Raw genomic sequence first — 18,204 nt, 5'->3', positions numbered from 1 at the left:
TCCCACTTCATTGTTGCAGGGATGGCGGTAGAATTCCTGCAAGATTTTACAAAGGCTATGAAATTCAAGTTTCAGCAATTAGCTTGAATTTTCCACAAGAATAGAAGTATGTTTTGTAATGAGTATTTAGAAAAGAAGAGAAGAAATTTGTAATTGTACATCCTTTGCTTTGAATCTGTACCAGGTATTTATAATACCTTAAGAATCTATTCGCAGCAGATGCGTCTGTTCAAAGATGACTTTTCGTAATGGACATATCCTTTAGGAATGTGCACTACAGTCGTACGTTTTAATTAATTTTAGACTTAACCACAAAGTTTTAATATCTCAAAAGAGTAACTTTCTTTTCTTTCCAAAGTTCATTCTCTCACATACTCCCATCAACACTAACTATTCCAACAGGATGTACGAAGACCTGACTCTCGGCTCGAGAGAAAGATTACGAGAACTAATTCTCCACAAAAATATTAATAGATAATGTTTTTAAAAAAAAAAAGTAATCTTCGATAAAAGAACAAAGTACACTAATAATATAAAAATTATTTATATTTTTCCAGCATGAAAAAGATACAAACAATCAAAATAAAAGAAAATAGAACGAATACAAGTTGCAAATGCATGCAATTTAATCTTGGAGATTAGCATTGCAGAGTTTTCCCAATGGGAAGAGGTTTTCTACATAACAAAAAATGATATTGAACGCACGGTTTACATAAAGTTTCTCAACTTCAAATTCTCTCCAGCTTTCTCTCGTGATATTATAACAGATATAGATGTAAGAACCTGACTTTGTAATACTTTCAAATATAATCTCCCCATCACAAGAAGAACACATAAAACGCGAATATGATTTCAGTTTAACATCAATGCCTTCCCATTGTGAAGGACAGGGAATGATGTGCCTCTTCCAATCGTCGTTTTGAGCCTTTCCGAAAACCCACAAATGCATGTCTTCGCTGGAATAGTTCAAGACGGCTAATTTGCCCTTCACTTCTATCAGGTTATAATAGATGTACTCATTGCATGGTAAAGTAGGTGAAAACGTGAAAGTGCTGAAAGTTTCAGCTTTGACATCAAATGCAACTATTTGGAACAGCGAATCGCGATAGCCATTACTGAACATAAAGATTACTCCATTAACACAAACTCTCTTATTGGATGGGAAAAAACGGGCATTGCATTTAGTCTCTCTCCATGATTTATCTATGTCTAATGTGAACACCCAATTTCTTGTGTACCAATCACTGAGATGAAGTGTCAACCAAAGTTTATACTTTTGTTCTTCTGGTTCAAAACCAATTGAACACACTGGGTAAACTTTGTTAACAATCTCTTTCGGGCACCGAATAAATCTTACTTCTCTTGTACCGAAATTGCAAATTGCAAGATGATTCTCATCTCTCCATGCGCAAACCAAACCGTTAACACACATTAAACAGGAAGCGGAGCGATATCTATGGAGTTGATTGAAATTTTCAATAGGAAGATGGGAGGCTTTTCCATCTTCCTTCAGCTTGGTAGTGTAGAATACACCCTTTTGGTACATGAGGTATTTTCTTCCACCAGGACGAGTCATAGAGCGGCGGTGATGGATGTCCATGAAATTTGATTCAGATACAAGAGAATTATAAAATTTGGAAACACACCTGTAACGCAGTAAAGACTTAATTGGAAGCCATGAGAATATTTCCACGATTAAATCTTGGGGAATTGACTTTGTTTGCGCAGACTTCATCTGCTTATGATGTTTTGTTGAAAACCCTACTCCCAGCCTAAGTAATAATGAATCAATTAGTAGGAGTAGTATATATAATATATTTTTGGTTTCTCCGTTTTGCTTGCCCTTATAATATTGGGTAGTTTCTTCACTTCAAATATGGACTAGTATTTAGAACAAGAATACATAGAAACCCTATTTGAGTAGAATAGGATTTAAGGTATATATATTTGACACCATAAAGATTCTTTTTAATTTCAATACTATTTTAATTTTAGTTCATAGTAATATTAATTATTATTTTAAATGAATTATTAATTAATATTTTTTGAGAAATTTATTTATAATTATATAATAAAAGATCTGATTGTATAAATAATTAGTGCGCCGTCTTGCGCTGAACTTAAACGCAAATAAAAATTGCCATGTTTTTCTTTAATTAGACATACAAACTATTTTTGGTCCAAATTTGAGCAAAACTTGATTCCATAATAAATCTTAAACAAGGTTTTTTTTGTAAAGTAATGTACATACCAAACCTTGGTACTTGGGTTTGGCTAACTGTCGATATTTCTTCTTTGTTTTGTCATGTTAATATTTTATTGCATATATTTTCTTTATATGAATGTGAATTCAGTTACATTTTTTACGAAACCAATTTTCTCATTTACCATTAACATCTTTTCGTTCCCTTCTAGAATGAGTATATTTCTTATTTTCTTACGGGCTCGTCAAATGTACAGAGGACCTAGACCTAGTCCTTTTCACCGAAACTGACTCAAAAAGAATACAACAACAACAACATACATTAAAATCACCGGGGTGGGGTGCAGGAGGTAGATACGTAATGCAGCGGACCTTACCTCTACCATGTGACGGATATGAGGGTTGTTTCCGATAGACCCCCGGCTCAAGGAGAAAAGAAAAGAGAGATGAAAAAGCATCAATACTAAACATAATAGTGTCACTTATTTTGTTTCTTGTATTCTTTTTTTAATACAAGAAACAAAATAAGTGACACTATTATGTTTAAGGATGTGCATAATTTGTTTTATACTTTTTTCGTTCCTTTTATTTCATCCCTACAGATTTACAAGGAACAGAGGCTATGTCCAACCTCTGCACTAGTTTACAATTCTCCTACAAGCTAGACAATGAAAGGATGTATAATGAGAGGTGTTCTCTCTAAAACAAAAAAATCAGCTCTCCGAATATGATACAATTAATACATATTATATTGGCTCTTCCTTTGTGTCTTATGGAGGCCATATTTTCCTTGTCAAGAGTATGTCCCAGCGCGCCGCATATCTGGGGAGATCCTTAGCCTAAAAAAATTGTCCATCTTGCTTCACAGTGATTGGCCAAGGCATCCGCAACTTGATTAGCTTCTCTATAGCAATGTTGTATAACATGTTTTGAAATTAAAGAGGGAGAAATTATCTAGTTTCTTGGATCGATTCATGATAAGTTGCTTGAGGAAATAATTTGAGCTATGGGCCCAAACCTGTCCAAATTGGGGCAATTTGCAGGATTGGCCTTCGCTGGGGGTGGTCTTTAATTTTTGTCCCTCAAATTGGTGGTCTTTAATTTTTACCCTTCACTAAAAATCTTTTGATTTCGAGTTCGAATCCCCGCTCAGTCAAAAATTAAAAAAAAAAAAAAAAACGGCAAGGTAGAGTTTGGATTCGCAAGGCAACTCTACCTTAAGAAAGAGTTTTTCCTGCTTCAGGCTTGTGATTTTTTTTTTTTTTTACTGAGCTGAGGTTCGAACCCAGAACCTCAGGTTATTAGGCATTGATATTGAATCCGAAGTTCTCAAACCCGCCTCCAGGGAAAAAATTAAAGACCACCAATTTGAGGGGAAAAATTAAAGACCACCCCAAAGGAAGGGCAATCCGGGCAAAAAAAAGTCCAAATTGATACCAATAATTTTGGTGTTCGCTAGATGGTATTCAATATGGTATCTGCTTTAAAAAAAAAAAAAAAAAATTAAAACTAATATTCGGTATGGTATCTAATATTTAGATGATAGCGCATTGAAATATGTAGTTTGAACTTACATAATACATATTTAAAGATTATAACCATGTCATATTTGTCATTGTCACCAGAAAACTGATATGTTTGCATTAACATTAAGACTGATGACACTAACCTGCTTGATGAATCTCGGTGATACATTGTGATGATGAGAAATTGTATTAAAACTTTGAATTATGTTTAATTTGTTTTCCTCAATGTGAAAGATCAGTCCAATTCGGGTTACATCCAGATCAACTGCAAATTTTGTTTTGTATAATGTTTTAAAGTTTTATATTTAATTTATTCAGAACTGACGGTACTATTGTCCAAAAGTTCATGTATGACCATACATGTCTATCCTCTGACTCACACACTCTAGAAAATGAAAAGTTTCAGAAAGCGCTTTCTTTGAATTAGAGTTTTGTCCAGTTATTTTGTTAAAAACTTAAAGATAGAAGAAAGTTATAATTCTTTGTTCAAACCGAATAAATCAAAGTTACGGAACTGAATGAGCTGAACCGAAAGGAGAAAAATTGAATGAGCTGAACCGAATTTAATTAGGTAAGGTATTGATATCTTATTTTAAGAAATCAAATGAAAATATCGAACCAAAATATTTAGAAGCCCTATCATATATAGGGACCAATGAACACCCCTATTCATGCTTGAAGAAGATGACCTACATTTGCTGACTAGATTGTATGACAGTTCCTTTATTTAAAACAACTGTTAACCAAATTGTGCCTATAATAGTTATAATAGCATAAAAGAGTAAGATGACAATAGGTCGTGTCATGTCATTCGCAAACTTTTCAGCAATTTAACCCGTAAAATTAAGGCAGAATACATAAAGACCCTCTTAAATTGGCACGAATTATTACTTATAACGTTTTTTGTCTTTAACACTAAAAAAAAGGTATTATTATTAAACTTTAATACATATTTTTTCTAGAAAACATTTTCAATAACGAACCAAACTCTGAGATATAATTTCACAAGGAACACATCTATATAGGAAAACAAAAAGAAAGATAGAACAAAGATCAATGGTGATGATCCAAATTGTTATTGATGCTACTTTCAAGATTTTTTAATTTGTACTACCAAACATCTTCTCGCCTTGACTTTCATGTTGTTAAAGGGATCATCGATTGCTTCCTTTTTTTTGTGCCGATTTCCCTTCAAAAGCACTGGTCTTTAATTTTTGCCCCCTTAAATTGGTGGTCTTTAAATTTTGTCCTCCGCTTGAAGCTCCTTGGTTCCGGATTCGAACTCCCGTTCAGTAAAAAAATTAAAAAAAAATTTGCAAGGCATAAGTTGGGATTCGCAAGACAGAGTTTTGCATGCCTCAGGCAGAATTTTGAATGCAAACTCTACCTGCAGGCATACAAAACTCTCCCTGCAGGCAGAGTTTGCAAAACTCTAGGTAGAGTTTGAAATTCCGGTTGAGGCATAACAAAGAATTTTGAATGCAAACTCTACCTGCAGGCATACAAAACTCTCCCTGCAGGCAGAGTTTGCAAAACTCCAGGTAGAGTTTGAAACTCCGCCTGAGGCCTAACTTTGTTATGCCTCAGGCAGAATTTTGAATGCAAACTCTACTTGCGGGCAAAGTTTCAAAAAACTCTACCTGCAGGCAGAGTTGCAAAACTCTACCTGTGGGTAGAGTTTGAAACTCTGCCTTGCGATTTTTTTTTTTTTTAACTGAGCCGGGATTCGAACCATAAATCTCATGGTATTAAGCGAAGGACAAATATTAAAAACCACCAATTTAATGGGCAAAAATTAAAGACCACCCCAAAAGAAGGACATTCCTGCGAATTGCCCGATTGCTTCCTCTTAGGCTTGATAGTGGGCCTCCAAAAATATAAAGTATGGAATTTTTACCTGTCATAGCTACCTCTAAGACTTATTTATGAATAATAACTACCTTATTTTTTTATTTAATTTTTGTAGCTTTATTTTTCCAAAATTACATTCCATAACTAATCCAGTAACTTTTGAAATACATGTACCTCTTTATTCTCCCTCACTGCACATTTATCATCTTCTCTCCGAGACCCTAAAAAAATTCTCTCTCCTCTTTCCCTTTCCCTTTCCCCTCACTCGCCGCCTCGCTCGGCATCTCCTTGGCGCCACCGCAGCTAAGGCTGCTCTTGCCGTCGGTGATACCAGAAAAAAATTCTCTCTCCTATTGCCATCGGTGATGCCAGAATCTATGGCTTCTTCTCAGATCTGGACGGTTATCGAGCAAGTTGATCGGATTTGGAATAATGAACATCACAACCATAAAGCTTAAGCTTTTTGTGATTGCACAGTATATATCTGATTCAATGATCTAGTAGAAGTTGATTTCATTTTTTTCTTGATATCTTCTATCTTCTTTTACGCTAGATTAGGTGGTTCGAGTGTAATTTCGTTAGTGAGCAGCACATTCTTTGATTTGTCTTTGTTGACATGTTAGTGAGCAGCACATTCTTTGTTAGTGAGCATCACATTCTTGATATCTTCTATCTTCTTTGTAATTTCGTTAGTGAAGCTTGGCACATTCAACTACTCCACCAAATGCACCAAATGACAACTATTCCTCGATCTCAATCTGTTAATATCTTTTTTTCCTTCTCGTTAAGATATGCATATGCTCAAGTTACAATCTTTTCAAGTAAGTATGGCACTCAAAGATATAATGATGCGAAGAAGGTGTTTGATGAAATGCCTCAAAGATATATTGTTGCCTCTCTTTGTTACGATATCATGTTATCTTGATCATGGGTTGGTGAATAAGGTAATATATGAATTTCGTGTGCAGTTTCTACTAAGGATAATGTTGGCTGGACAGCTATGATTGATCTTGGTTAGAAACGGATGAAATGAAAAATCTTGGGAAATATATTTCGGTATATTTCGTTGTATTTCAATGTATTTCTAATTTAAAACAGTTTCGATATATTTCATTGTATTCCATTGTACATACACATACTACAATTTTATATTTCTTAAACAATCAACCATATTTCATTGTATTTCGGTGTATATTTTTACGTATTTGGAAGTATTTCTAAAAGTTTGGAATGGAGTAATTTGGAGAGAGAAACGTGGGTTGTTATGGAACTTCGACTTGATTATGCGTCATACATGGTTGATTTAATTTGACTTACCATTTAAAATGAAAGAAGAGAATCTATTCCATAAATACGACCTATTTTTACTTCGATTTTGTATTTTGGATATTTCAAAAATGTGAACTCTCCCAGTTTTGTATTTCCGTGTATTTCTCTAAATTTCAAAACGCGAAATACAACTAAATACAACAAAAACTAGCTACGATTTGTAAATATAGAAAAAGTAGCTATAAATTGTTAGAAGCTATTAAAAGGTAGCTGTTTTTGTAAGTTTCCAAACATATTGAAACTATGAAAAGATGCACTTGGGCCTCACCTATTGTAATGAAGTGTTGCCGTTTAGGATAATAGAAGAAAAGGCCATTTTCATACCCTTGAAACAGAAGTTCACCATTTTTTGTGCAATACAAGAGCTTGTTATCTAATACATACTTTTTGCAAATAGTTGGCAAGTTGCAAAGGGTCATTAACCGTTCCCACCCATCTTGTTTCATAATCCATACGTGCAATTCTTTACTCCAGATTTTCCCTCCATATAAGCTAGTAAAATTTACTTGGCATAACTTACATTATTACCTATTTATAGAACATAACTAAATTTTATAATAATTATATTTAGTAGTCAAAATATAACATATTTACTTTCTATAGCTACCACTTTATTACCACTCATCTGATAACTTCCCACACCCCTAAATTTAAGCAAAAAAAAAAAGTCCCTCTCTCCTATCCCCCTAAATACACGCCATTATGCTCAATATCCCTTAATTTCCTCCAATTTCAAATCAATTTTACAATAGGTCATCTTCCTTATTTATCTCTAATTAACTACTCATTAATTTCACTCATAATTCAAATCTAATTCCCAAAAAAGATAAGATTCTATACTGATTTTTACGCTTCACTGTGTGTTTAACCTATATATTTATGTTGTCTTTTCAGTATATTTAGTTCGTTTGTATTTTTTAGTTTAGTTATTACAGATCTGTGACTTAACCAGATCTATATTTTATGTGCATTTTAAGTATATTTTGTATTGTTATTTTTTTCACATGTTTCTTCAGTTAATTCGTGTTTATTGTCCTTCACCATAACTGTAATTTTTTGTAGTATATTTAACCATTTAAATACAGTCGAAATATACAGAAAATATAACTTAGATATATCCCATAAGTCCACTTTTACTGTACAGTGTGTTACAGAAGTTAAAATTTCATCTAAATACACTCCCAATATTTGTAAAATATATATGAAATATAGTTAACGATGTGAGAATAAGTATCTAACGGATCGGTCAAAATGCAACTAAAATATAGCCAAAATATATACGAAATACAACTATTAAAACATAAATCCAAAACAAAAGGTCAAATCGCTTTATATAGAGTAGACTTTTCAAATCTTATTAAACCACCAATATAACATAACATCTTGTTAGGCTTGTTTGAATGAGATATGAGATCAAATATGGAATGGAAGGATATTTGCGTGAATCAGGGAACATTAAAAACTGATTTTAATTTAAATTGGAATAGATTTTGTTTCCATAAATATAGCACTTTCAGTTTTCTCAGCGTGTGTATTTACATATTTTATCCTATATTTAAGTCGACGCGTCTACTAGCTAAATATAGGGTCCTCCAGCTACGAATTGTAAATGTAGAACATGTAGTTATAGGTTGTTAGAAGGAGCTAAAAGGTAGCTGCTTGTGAAAATTTTACTAAGCAAAATCGGATTTATGACCAAATTTCGCAAGGCAAAGTTTCAAACTTATGCCGGACAAGGCAAAGTTTCTATAAACTTATGCCGAGAAAATTAGTTACTACACAACTTATGCCGGATAACTTCATTTTTACAGAAGTATGCCGGACAAGGCATAGTTTCTATATAACTTTGCTACGAAACTATGCCTTGCAATTTTTTTTTCCGACTCTGCTGGGGATCGAACCCAGAATCTATGGTTTCATAGACCAACAAATAAGGGTACTTTGGCTCACAAATTTTCATTAAACGAGAAGCAAGGACAAAAATTAGATACCTGCGATTTGAGGGGCTTAAAGACCAGTCCGTATGAAGGACAATCAGCGCAAAAAATTGAAAATTGGTTAGTAGAAGTCAAAGACCAAAAGAACAAATAAATAAAGTAAAACTTACACAAATAGCTATCTTTTAATAGGTTCTAACAATTTATAGCTACAAGTTGCAAAATTACAATTCGTAACTGCTTTTGTTATATTCTGGTCATTTTCGCTTTTTCGAAATACAACAAAATACCACGAAATATAAAATCGCTGTTGAGTCTGGTCACTTTCGCGTTTTCGAAATACAGCGACATACAACGACATACAAAAATCGCTCTTGAGTCTGGTCATGTTCGCGTTTTCGAAATATAGCAAAATACAAAATCTTTGTTGAGTCTGGTCACTTTCGCGTTTTTGAAATACAGCGAAATACAAAATCGCTGTTGAGTAAAAAAACGGCTGTATATACTGAAAATACACTGAAAATAGGTGTGAAAACAGCTGTATACACTGAAAATACACTTGGTGGCATGAAGCTAAAACGGCAAAAACTTAGGGATTATGGGACAAAGACATTTAATTAAAAAAGGGGGAGTAGCTATGAAATGTAAATTTTGAATAATATAGTTACTAAATTTAAATATTAAAAAAGATAGTTATTATCCATAATTAAATTTTAAGAGTAGCTATGACAAGTAAAAATTCCATAAATAAAAGGAAAAAACTTTTGCGATATATTACGAGATCATTGAAGTCCATTACTGCTAGGAAACTATCATACAGGATTATCAATCTATTGGCACGACTTCTTTGTTATTATTCCCTGCTTATTAATTATTTAACTTTTAAGTCTAAGAAATATTATATATAAAAAGTAATGAGAAATACAGGACACTTATATTTCAAAGAGTTAATAGAAGATGGAAGTAAAATGAACTCTTATAAAACACGGAAAATGTACTGGACAACGAATGTGACTCCAACATACTGTGATGGAGTTCAAAGACTCCTGCTTGTAAAACTCTGACACAATATGACTGAGTTTTGAACTTTTACATGTGACATTTCAATCGATGGCTAAACGTTAATTACATTGCCCAATAATTGGACAAGCCGAACCATTTCTACCAAAAACTTTCTATTTCAGGGCCATCTTTTGGAATTAGTAGCCTGAAGGCCCTAAGCTTTTTAAGAGCTAAAGGTCCAATCAGATACGACAACTACGGTAATCATCACTTATTTATCGTAAACTGTTGTACTGATTTTTAATATTTTTGCAATGTTAGCCATGACTCATGAACTGAGCCAATAAATCATAGGGATTAACAGTCAACCTGCCTTCAATTTTATAAAACCTCGGAAAAAATTTAACTTAACTGGGTCTAATTTCATATTTGAAGACGTAATCTAGGTAACGAGTCTAAATAAAATTTGGAATTAATTTATGAGTAGTAGAACGACTAAACGAATGAAAATGAAGAGAATTGAAAGACTGTAAATGATGTCCAAGAAAGAAAAATACTATTATTCTGAGACTTGGTCGAGAGCTTATGGAAAAGTTTCTACCTAGGCACTTCAAGAGACTCAAATTAAAGGTGAGAAATTCTTGACGATTTTAGTAGAGATTTTATGTTATTTAGTCATGCCCATAACATAAGAAATTATGGTAATTCTCTAGATTTCAAGAATCAGTTTCAAAAAATCTAAGGTTTCTTCAAGAAGGTAATCTCCCAACTTCTCCTTTTTCTATGTTATCAAAGAATGAGTATAATGAACGTGTTATACGGATTTAATTAATCATTGTAACAGATGAATGACACAAACGCCATAACATTGAAAAGGTTGGTTAATCCTTAGACTTGAGGCTTAGTTCAATTGGATTATTGAGCATGTTTTGATTCACTTTTCAACATTTTGTTGTGCCATAAGAATGGAACATATCATGACTATTTAGGTAAATAACTAATTCCGCATATGTAAGAAAATTAATTGATGGCTTTTAAAAAGAGAAGTAATAATCTTCTATAAAAGGCTAAAATAAAAATACATGGATAATAATGTAAATAAACAAACAAGCTAGCAAAATAAAGGAACATTGAAGGAATACAGTACAGGTTCCAAATGCATGCAGTTTAATCTTGGAGATTAGTACTGCAAAGTTTTCCCAAAGAGGAGAGATTTTCTACATAACAAAGGATATGGGAAAGCCAATACCTTTCACCAAGTTTCTCGATTGCCCTAAACTCTCTCCAACTTTTTCTCGTGAAATCATAACAGATACAGATCCAATCACGTGACTTCGTAATACTTATAAATACAATTTCTTCATCACAAGATGCACATATAAAGTGAAAATATGATTCAGGTCTATAAATGCCTTTCCATTGAGAAGGAAAGCGAATGATGTGTCTGTCCCAATCGTCATTTTGAGCCTTTCCCAAAATCCACAGATGCACGTCTTCGCTGGAATATTTTTTATAGTTCAAGACGGCTAATTTTCCCTTCAGTTCTATCAAGTTATAATCATGATATCCACTGTAATGTAAAGCATGTGGAAAATTTAAAATTCTGAAAATTTCAGCTCTGACATCAAATGCAACTATTCCGCTCGTACCATTAACGGAACCCAACACATAGATTACTCCACTAACACAAACTCTGTACAGAGACGGACTAAAACGGGCATTGCAGTTAGTCTCTCTCCATGATTTATCTATGCCTATTGTGAATAGCCAATTTCTTGTGTAGCTATCAGATGTCAACCAAAGTTTATACTTCTTTTCTTCTGGTTCAAAACCAATTGAACAAATTGGGTAACCATAATCTTTGTTAATAAACTCTTTCGGGCACCGAAGAAATCTTACTTCTCTTGTACTGGAATTGCAAATTGCAACATGATGCTTATCTCTCCATGCGCAAACCAAACCGTTAACACCCATTAAACTGGAAGCGGAGAGATATCCATGGAGTTGATCAAAATTTTCAATACGAAAAAGGAAGGATTTTCCATCTTCCTTCAGCTCTGTAGTGTAGAATACATTGTTTATACACTCTAGATACTTTCTTCCACCTGGACGAATCATAGAGCGGCGGTGATGGATGTCCACGAAATTTGATTCAGATACAAGAGAACTATAAAATTTGGAAACACACTTGTAACGCAATAAAGACTTAACTGGAAGCCATGAGAATATTTCCAAGATTAACTCTTGGGGAATTGACTTTAATTCCGCAGACTTCATCTTTTTCTCCGTGTAGGAGGAGGCTGGAGTCGTGGCCATGTCTTACAATATTTTGAAAACCCTATCCCCAGCGTAAGTAATTTATCAGTAGTATATATATATAGTATAGTATATGTTTTTTAATTTTCCGTTTCCTTATAAAACTGGGTAGCGTCTTTTTCTTTTCCAATTCAAATATGGACTATTGTCCAAAACAAGAATAAAGAGAAACCATATTCAAATAGGATAAGGATTCAATGTGTATACATAGGCAGATTCAGAATTTCGAGAAATGAGTGTACTAGTACGAAGAGGTGGATCCAAGATATTAATTGGATCGGACCAGTTCAACCATTGGGTTCTTAACATCGTTATGCTTTTAAAATTATAGGTTCAAAATTTAAATAATTTTTTTTTACATATATAGTTATATCCTGTGTTGACGACATTGAGATCGAGCGGTTGAACCCATTGACTATATGCTATATATCATCTAATAGTGCTAGCTAGTTTTAGAATAATATAACATTGTTAAACATGCTTTAGGGAGAAGAGCATGGGTTCACGCGACATGGGAACCCCCACCCACCCACCCCTAGATACGCCCATGTGTATACGTTATATATTAACTAATTTAACTTGTGATAGTAGAGAATCCTCTGTCCATCCATCAAATGTTCCGCCTTTTTCTGAATATTTGAGTTCAAATGCCGAAACAGTGCTTTACTCCTAGACATTCAGTCAACTTCTGCATTTAAACACCTTTCAGAACCAACTTGTTTTGGCTTCGAATAACATATCACCCCTAACTCTAATAACTTGTCACACGCCTACCAGGAGTATGACGGGCTCCGACCTGTAGGCCGGGAGCCACCTGACTCATCCGTGACTTTGAACGTTATAAACCATAACTCAAAGCATATCTGTACGCAGAAAAGGCCCAACATAGGAATATCTGCTCATTCAGCACATATGTACATATGCAGACCGACAAGGTCGCCACAACATAATGTATTTCATAAAGCCGGCAAGGCTAACAGTAAAGTATCAAGAGCTCAAAATAAGGCCGACAAGGCCACCAACATATTATACAACAATATGAACTGGTGGAGCTATAAAACATCTAACTATACACACGCGTCTACGAGCCTCTACATAGAATACAAATGATCATAAGGACAATACCAAATAGACTGCAGCTCCGAAGTAAGTGGAGTGCTCCTGAGAATCCGCTGATAGAACACCTACGGGTCTGATCCGTCTTCCTACCTACCTGCGGGCATGAGCGCAGCGTCCACAAGAAGGGGACGTCAGTACGAATAATATACGAGTATGTAAGGCATGAATAACAACATAATATAGACATGAAAGGTAACATGGAATAAAAGAGATAACCTGTACATCTGGATGCCTCATAAGGCGGATGCCATGCATGCTTAGCCTTTAAAAAAATATTTTTATACATATACATAGTACCATGCCCGGCCATTAAGGCTCGGTGTCATATATATAGTATCATGCCCGGCCATTAAGGCTCGGTATCATATACATAGTATCATGCCCGGCCATTAAGGCTCGGTGTTATCATCATTAGCCCGCGCGTCCCGCGTCCGGGCAATATCATAACATGCCCACCGCAGTGGTGTGCACATCTACGTGCCATGCCCGGCCGACTTGCGAGCGCGGTGTGAGACATAATATATATATATATATATATATATATATATATATATATATATATATATATATATATATATATATATATATATATAAAGCATGCATGAGAGCCAAATAAGAGCTATAAATACATCGGAGTGACGTAAGGTCGGTAACCTCCGATTATATTATGGAATAATCATCATCGTTCTATCTCACCTTGAAGGAATAATTATTATAAGGCGAGATCAACAACAATGAATAAAAATCACGAAAATCACGAAACATTCTCATATTTACATTGAAATCATAAGCTTGGGACTTTTAAATATGAAATCATCATCATCGTCGTAATCATCATAGAATATTCTCATCTTTAGCATCGTCATTAACATTGTAAAAACATGTCCATTGTTGTTGTCATAAAAGCTTATAGAATCATAAATCTTTGACTCGGAAAATAGGGACATTTTGGAAAACATTTATGGATTATCAAGAAAGAAGTCATACCTTTGAATCATGAACTCTAACTTTTGGAAGTAAGGAGGTTATTAAACCTATGTAAGGAATTATAACATAGGAGTTTCAAGAAATGGGACCATCGTCATCATAAAATATATTTATCTTTAGCAGCATAAGAACTCTATGAATCATGAATCTCTATCTTTTGAGAATAAGAATGTTCTTGGAAGACAGTTATGGATTCACAGAAAGGGATCATGGGACATTTGAAAAACACCTATTGGATTCATAAGAAAGGAATCATGCCTTTAGAAGAAAGAGGAATAGCCTTAACATACCTGGAAGATAATTTCTCGACTTCCAACTTACTTCCTGTCTTGCAATTCCCTTAAGATCATTCGTAGTCTCATAATCTACATATACGACCATCCATACTATTGTTAGGCTCATCGTCATACGCTCGTCTTAAACCCTTAATTAAAATCCATTTAGAATCTGCCAAAATTCGGGCAACAACTCCCCTATTTATATGTCTAGCCCGAAATCACAATCCAATAACCAACAACAACAACAACAATACCAACATCACAAAAACATTATCAACACTAATAGGCTCCATAAAACATTCCATACGATGTTTTCCAAGTTTCTCAACTATTCAACTTATTATACGACTATTTAATAACTTTATCTCCGTAAACAAACTAAAATTAATATTAATAAGGAGAGATTCATGCCTTATTCTTGCTAGATCAGCAATATCTTCAATGTTTACTTTGAATCCAAGCCAATTCCAACGCAAGACAAAACTATAATCGCGACTACACGTTGTCCGAATCTTGATTAATACGCCGTAACTTGAAATTTACTCAAAATCCTCATCTTTTATGTGATCTAAGAGCTCTTTTGCTTGTTGAATTTTCTGGAAATTTTTAGAAGATTATGATGGAGAAAAATGAGGTTTTTAACCCTTTTATAGGGGCTAAAAGTCGGCGCAGATCGTAGCAGTCACGCCATTTACTGTAGCGTACTATCTTTATTTTCTGCTTCCGTCAACCTAACTTGTAACGTTCATAATTCTCTATTCCGACGTCATATCGATGAGCGGTTTATTGCGTTGAAAACTAGACTCGACGAAATTCATTTTAGGCTGTTGAAACACCTTAAAACTCCTCATATGCCTGAAGATATGCCCTTCCAAATTTGACCCAAAAGTCTGCCCTTAATTCTCCAAACTTTTTTTTTTTGTTACAAATTTTCGACAAACTTATTTCCATTGATTTGCTTGGTCCCAAAATCTTCCAAAACTCCCCTTACATACTATTTATCATTTATTATACTTGGTAATGGTCATGTTCTCGTGTTTCAAGGTTGTCCTTCCCGGTTACGACTTACAAGATCGTAATTCATCCTTTATTCTATTGTCACATACTTCCCATGACTTGTACCTTCCAAACTTCATGGATGTCTCCAATGCTCCATTACAAAGGTGAAGTACGTGATATGCTCATGCTCTGAAACTACGGAGTGTAACATTCTCTCCCCCCCCCCCCCCCCCCCCTTCAAAAACATTTGTCCTCAAATGTTGAGGTAGAGCTCGCTCTGAGGTAGATGTCAATGTTCTTACCTGTATTTGTCGGTATTTACTTTACTTACTTGTAGTATTACTTGCTCATTTAAAACTGAACTTATCTGAATTGCGCAGTTTATCCTTTTTCTTTTGTAGCCAAAGTTTATGCCCGTACTCAAGGTCATCCCCTTCCTTATTATCTGTCTGTCTACTAACTCTTTATGTTTTATCGTTCTCATTGTCTCTTCAGCCTTCATTGTTTACATTCTTGTATACCCTATCATCCAGTACTTACTACATACTTTTATCCAATTTTTTATCCCATCTTTTTTTTATTCAGAAATCCTTGTTCTCTTCGATCTCCATGTATCTTTCTTACGTTTTACAGATGTCCCAGGCCTTTTGTCTTCTTGGAGTTTACTTATTCTTATTCTTCCTCCCTTAAAGATAACCTCAAGACTAGTCACATTTTAGCATCCTTTGCTTCCTATAGCAGTCGAATTAATCTTTGCGGTACTTTATCTTTTAACTAGTTTAACACCGAAATGTCTCGCTTAATTTTTCTTTCCTTCAATTGGACTTCTAACACTTGGCTAACTAACGGTAATTCTTGTACTTATATCAAAAATCTCAAATCTTTTTTTTTTTTTTTTTTTTAATGATTCCTTTCCTTCAATTTACTCTTAAAGTTTCTGATTCTTAGTTCGACTAATAAATTAGGGGTGAATTTAGAAATTTGTCGAAGAATAACCAAGATTCCTAGTCATGCAGCGAATTCGAATCTTTTCATTCTTTCCTTTGTCTGTAATCTTCATTCATCTCTTTTTCCAATAAGAGCCTTCATGTTGCTTGTTCCACGAGGTCTCATTGTCACCCGCTTGTTCCAATCGAACGTGATATCCTTTGATCATTTCCTTTGGGGTTCTCCTTCTACTTTTAACCTTTGCCCGATTATCACTTAATAAGTCTTTCCCATAGTTTGACGCAATTATCTGTCATTTCGGTTTATCAATCAAGCGGATCTCTTAATTCCTTAAATGTCCATCTCCTTTATTTATATCCTTGAATTCTTTTCCTGCGATCTTATCTTCATCTACTTCCATGACTTCACCTTCCGTTGACTTAGTCCCTCCTGTTTCGCAGCCCTCTATTTCTCTACTAGTGGACAACTTTCTTATTTGGCTGTGGCACTTTTTCTTGCTTGTTTCTCTAGTGCTACTTTAGATTATTCCTCTTAGTACTAATCGATTTTACATACATATCATCTCATCTCCTTTTTAATTCCTTAGTCGGATTGCTTAATTCCTTGTATTGTCATCATAGTTCCACCTATGGTAGTGCCCAGATGGTTTGCAATAGCATTTCCTTGCTAAGGGCTTATTATTCTCATTAATTACTTTACTTCAGATTACTCATCCAATGCGTCAAAAATACCATAGCCAAGGGATTTATGATTCAAATGGGACTCAATTCAACCCATACAACAACCTCAGCACCATCCTTTATACACTTGTATACAACATTTTCTTGTTATCATTGTTATTCCTCATAACAAGATTACACTTACAACATAATAATGATCATATCTCTAGCTAAAATACTATTCAAAACATCTTCAAATCCATGGTTGAATCTTTCCTCCAATTTCCTCTCCTCAATTCTTAACATCATTACAACATAACTCATAAGCATGAGACTAAAATAAGATCTTACTTAATCACAACTTCCTTTCAATACGAGTATGCTTTGCTATTTAAGTCCTTGGCTCTCTATACCGTTGAGGTTACCCTAATTGAGACTTAACTAGCTTCCATTCTTCTTCAAATATTTATTGTCGTCCCCATACTATTTTACTAGCCATTTTATCAGGACGATTATTTATATGGTCCTATGACATATACTCTCACGATTTGATATAAACGGTGACTTATAATTTCCCGACTTCAGAGATATTTTCTAATCTCGAGTAGTAATCTTCTTGTCATGCTATCCATAGGCATACTGTCTTTCTTTCTTTTGACGATCATTGAGATTCCTATAAATATTCCTCTTTTAAAACTCTCATCTCATCCAATGTTGCGATTTTTCTTTAGTAATCCCGTTTGTCCTTGATACTTATCATTGATCACTTGTAGGCCTACTCACTTCCTCCGTTACCTTTTTGGGGTACATTTGCTGCATACTTAATTGTAACCAAAAATTTCTCTGGTACGAGTGATTCGATCATAGCCCAGAACACGACGTATTGCATTGGCAAAACTTATTTCCTTTAATTTGCTAAACCTTAATTATCTTGTAATGCCTCTTTTCTCATGTCTATCTCATAATATACTTGCATTTAGTCCATTTCCACTTTTCTTTAGCACATCCTTGCCATATTAGTTCATTTCGAATTTCGACTCCTTCAAGCCA

The 18,204-nt window shown here is 34.3% G+C and overlaps 2 protein-coding genes across 2 annotated transcripts; both read right to left on the bottom strand.

Moving 5' to 3' along the window:
• Nucleotides 1–625: 625 nt before the first annotated feature.
• On the bottom strand, nucleotides 626–1,735 carry LOC132038183 (putative F-box protein At1g32420). Its single transcript, XM_059428895.1, has one exon. The coding sequence runs from the start codon at nucleotides 1,733–1,735 to the stop codon at nucleotides 626–628; it is 1,110 nt and encodes a 369-aa protein (XP_059284878.1).
• Nucleotides 1,736–11,015: 9,280 nt separating this feature from the next.
• Nucleotides 11,016–12,164, bottom strand: LOC132038182 (F-box protein At5g65850-like). Its single transcript, XM_059428894.1, has one exon. The coding sequence runs from the start codon at nucleotides 12,162–12,164 to the stop codon at nucleotides 11,016–11,018; it is 1,149 nt and encodes a 382-aa protein (XP_059284877.1).
• Between the last annotated feature and the right edge of the window lie 6,040 nt (nucleotides 12,165–18,204).

This window comes from Lycium ferocissimum, chromosome 11 (genome assembly GCF_029784015.1).
Source record: "Lycium ferocissimum isolate CSIRO_LF1 chromosome 11, AGI_CSIRO_Lferr_CH_V1, whole genome shotgun sequence".
NCBI classification, from domain to species: Eukaryota; Viridiplantae; Streptophyta; class Magnoliopsida; order Solanales; family Solanaceae; genus Lycium; species Lycium ferocissimum.
This window is presented reverse-complemented; position numbering and strand designations above follow the sequence as displayed.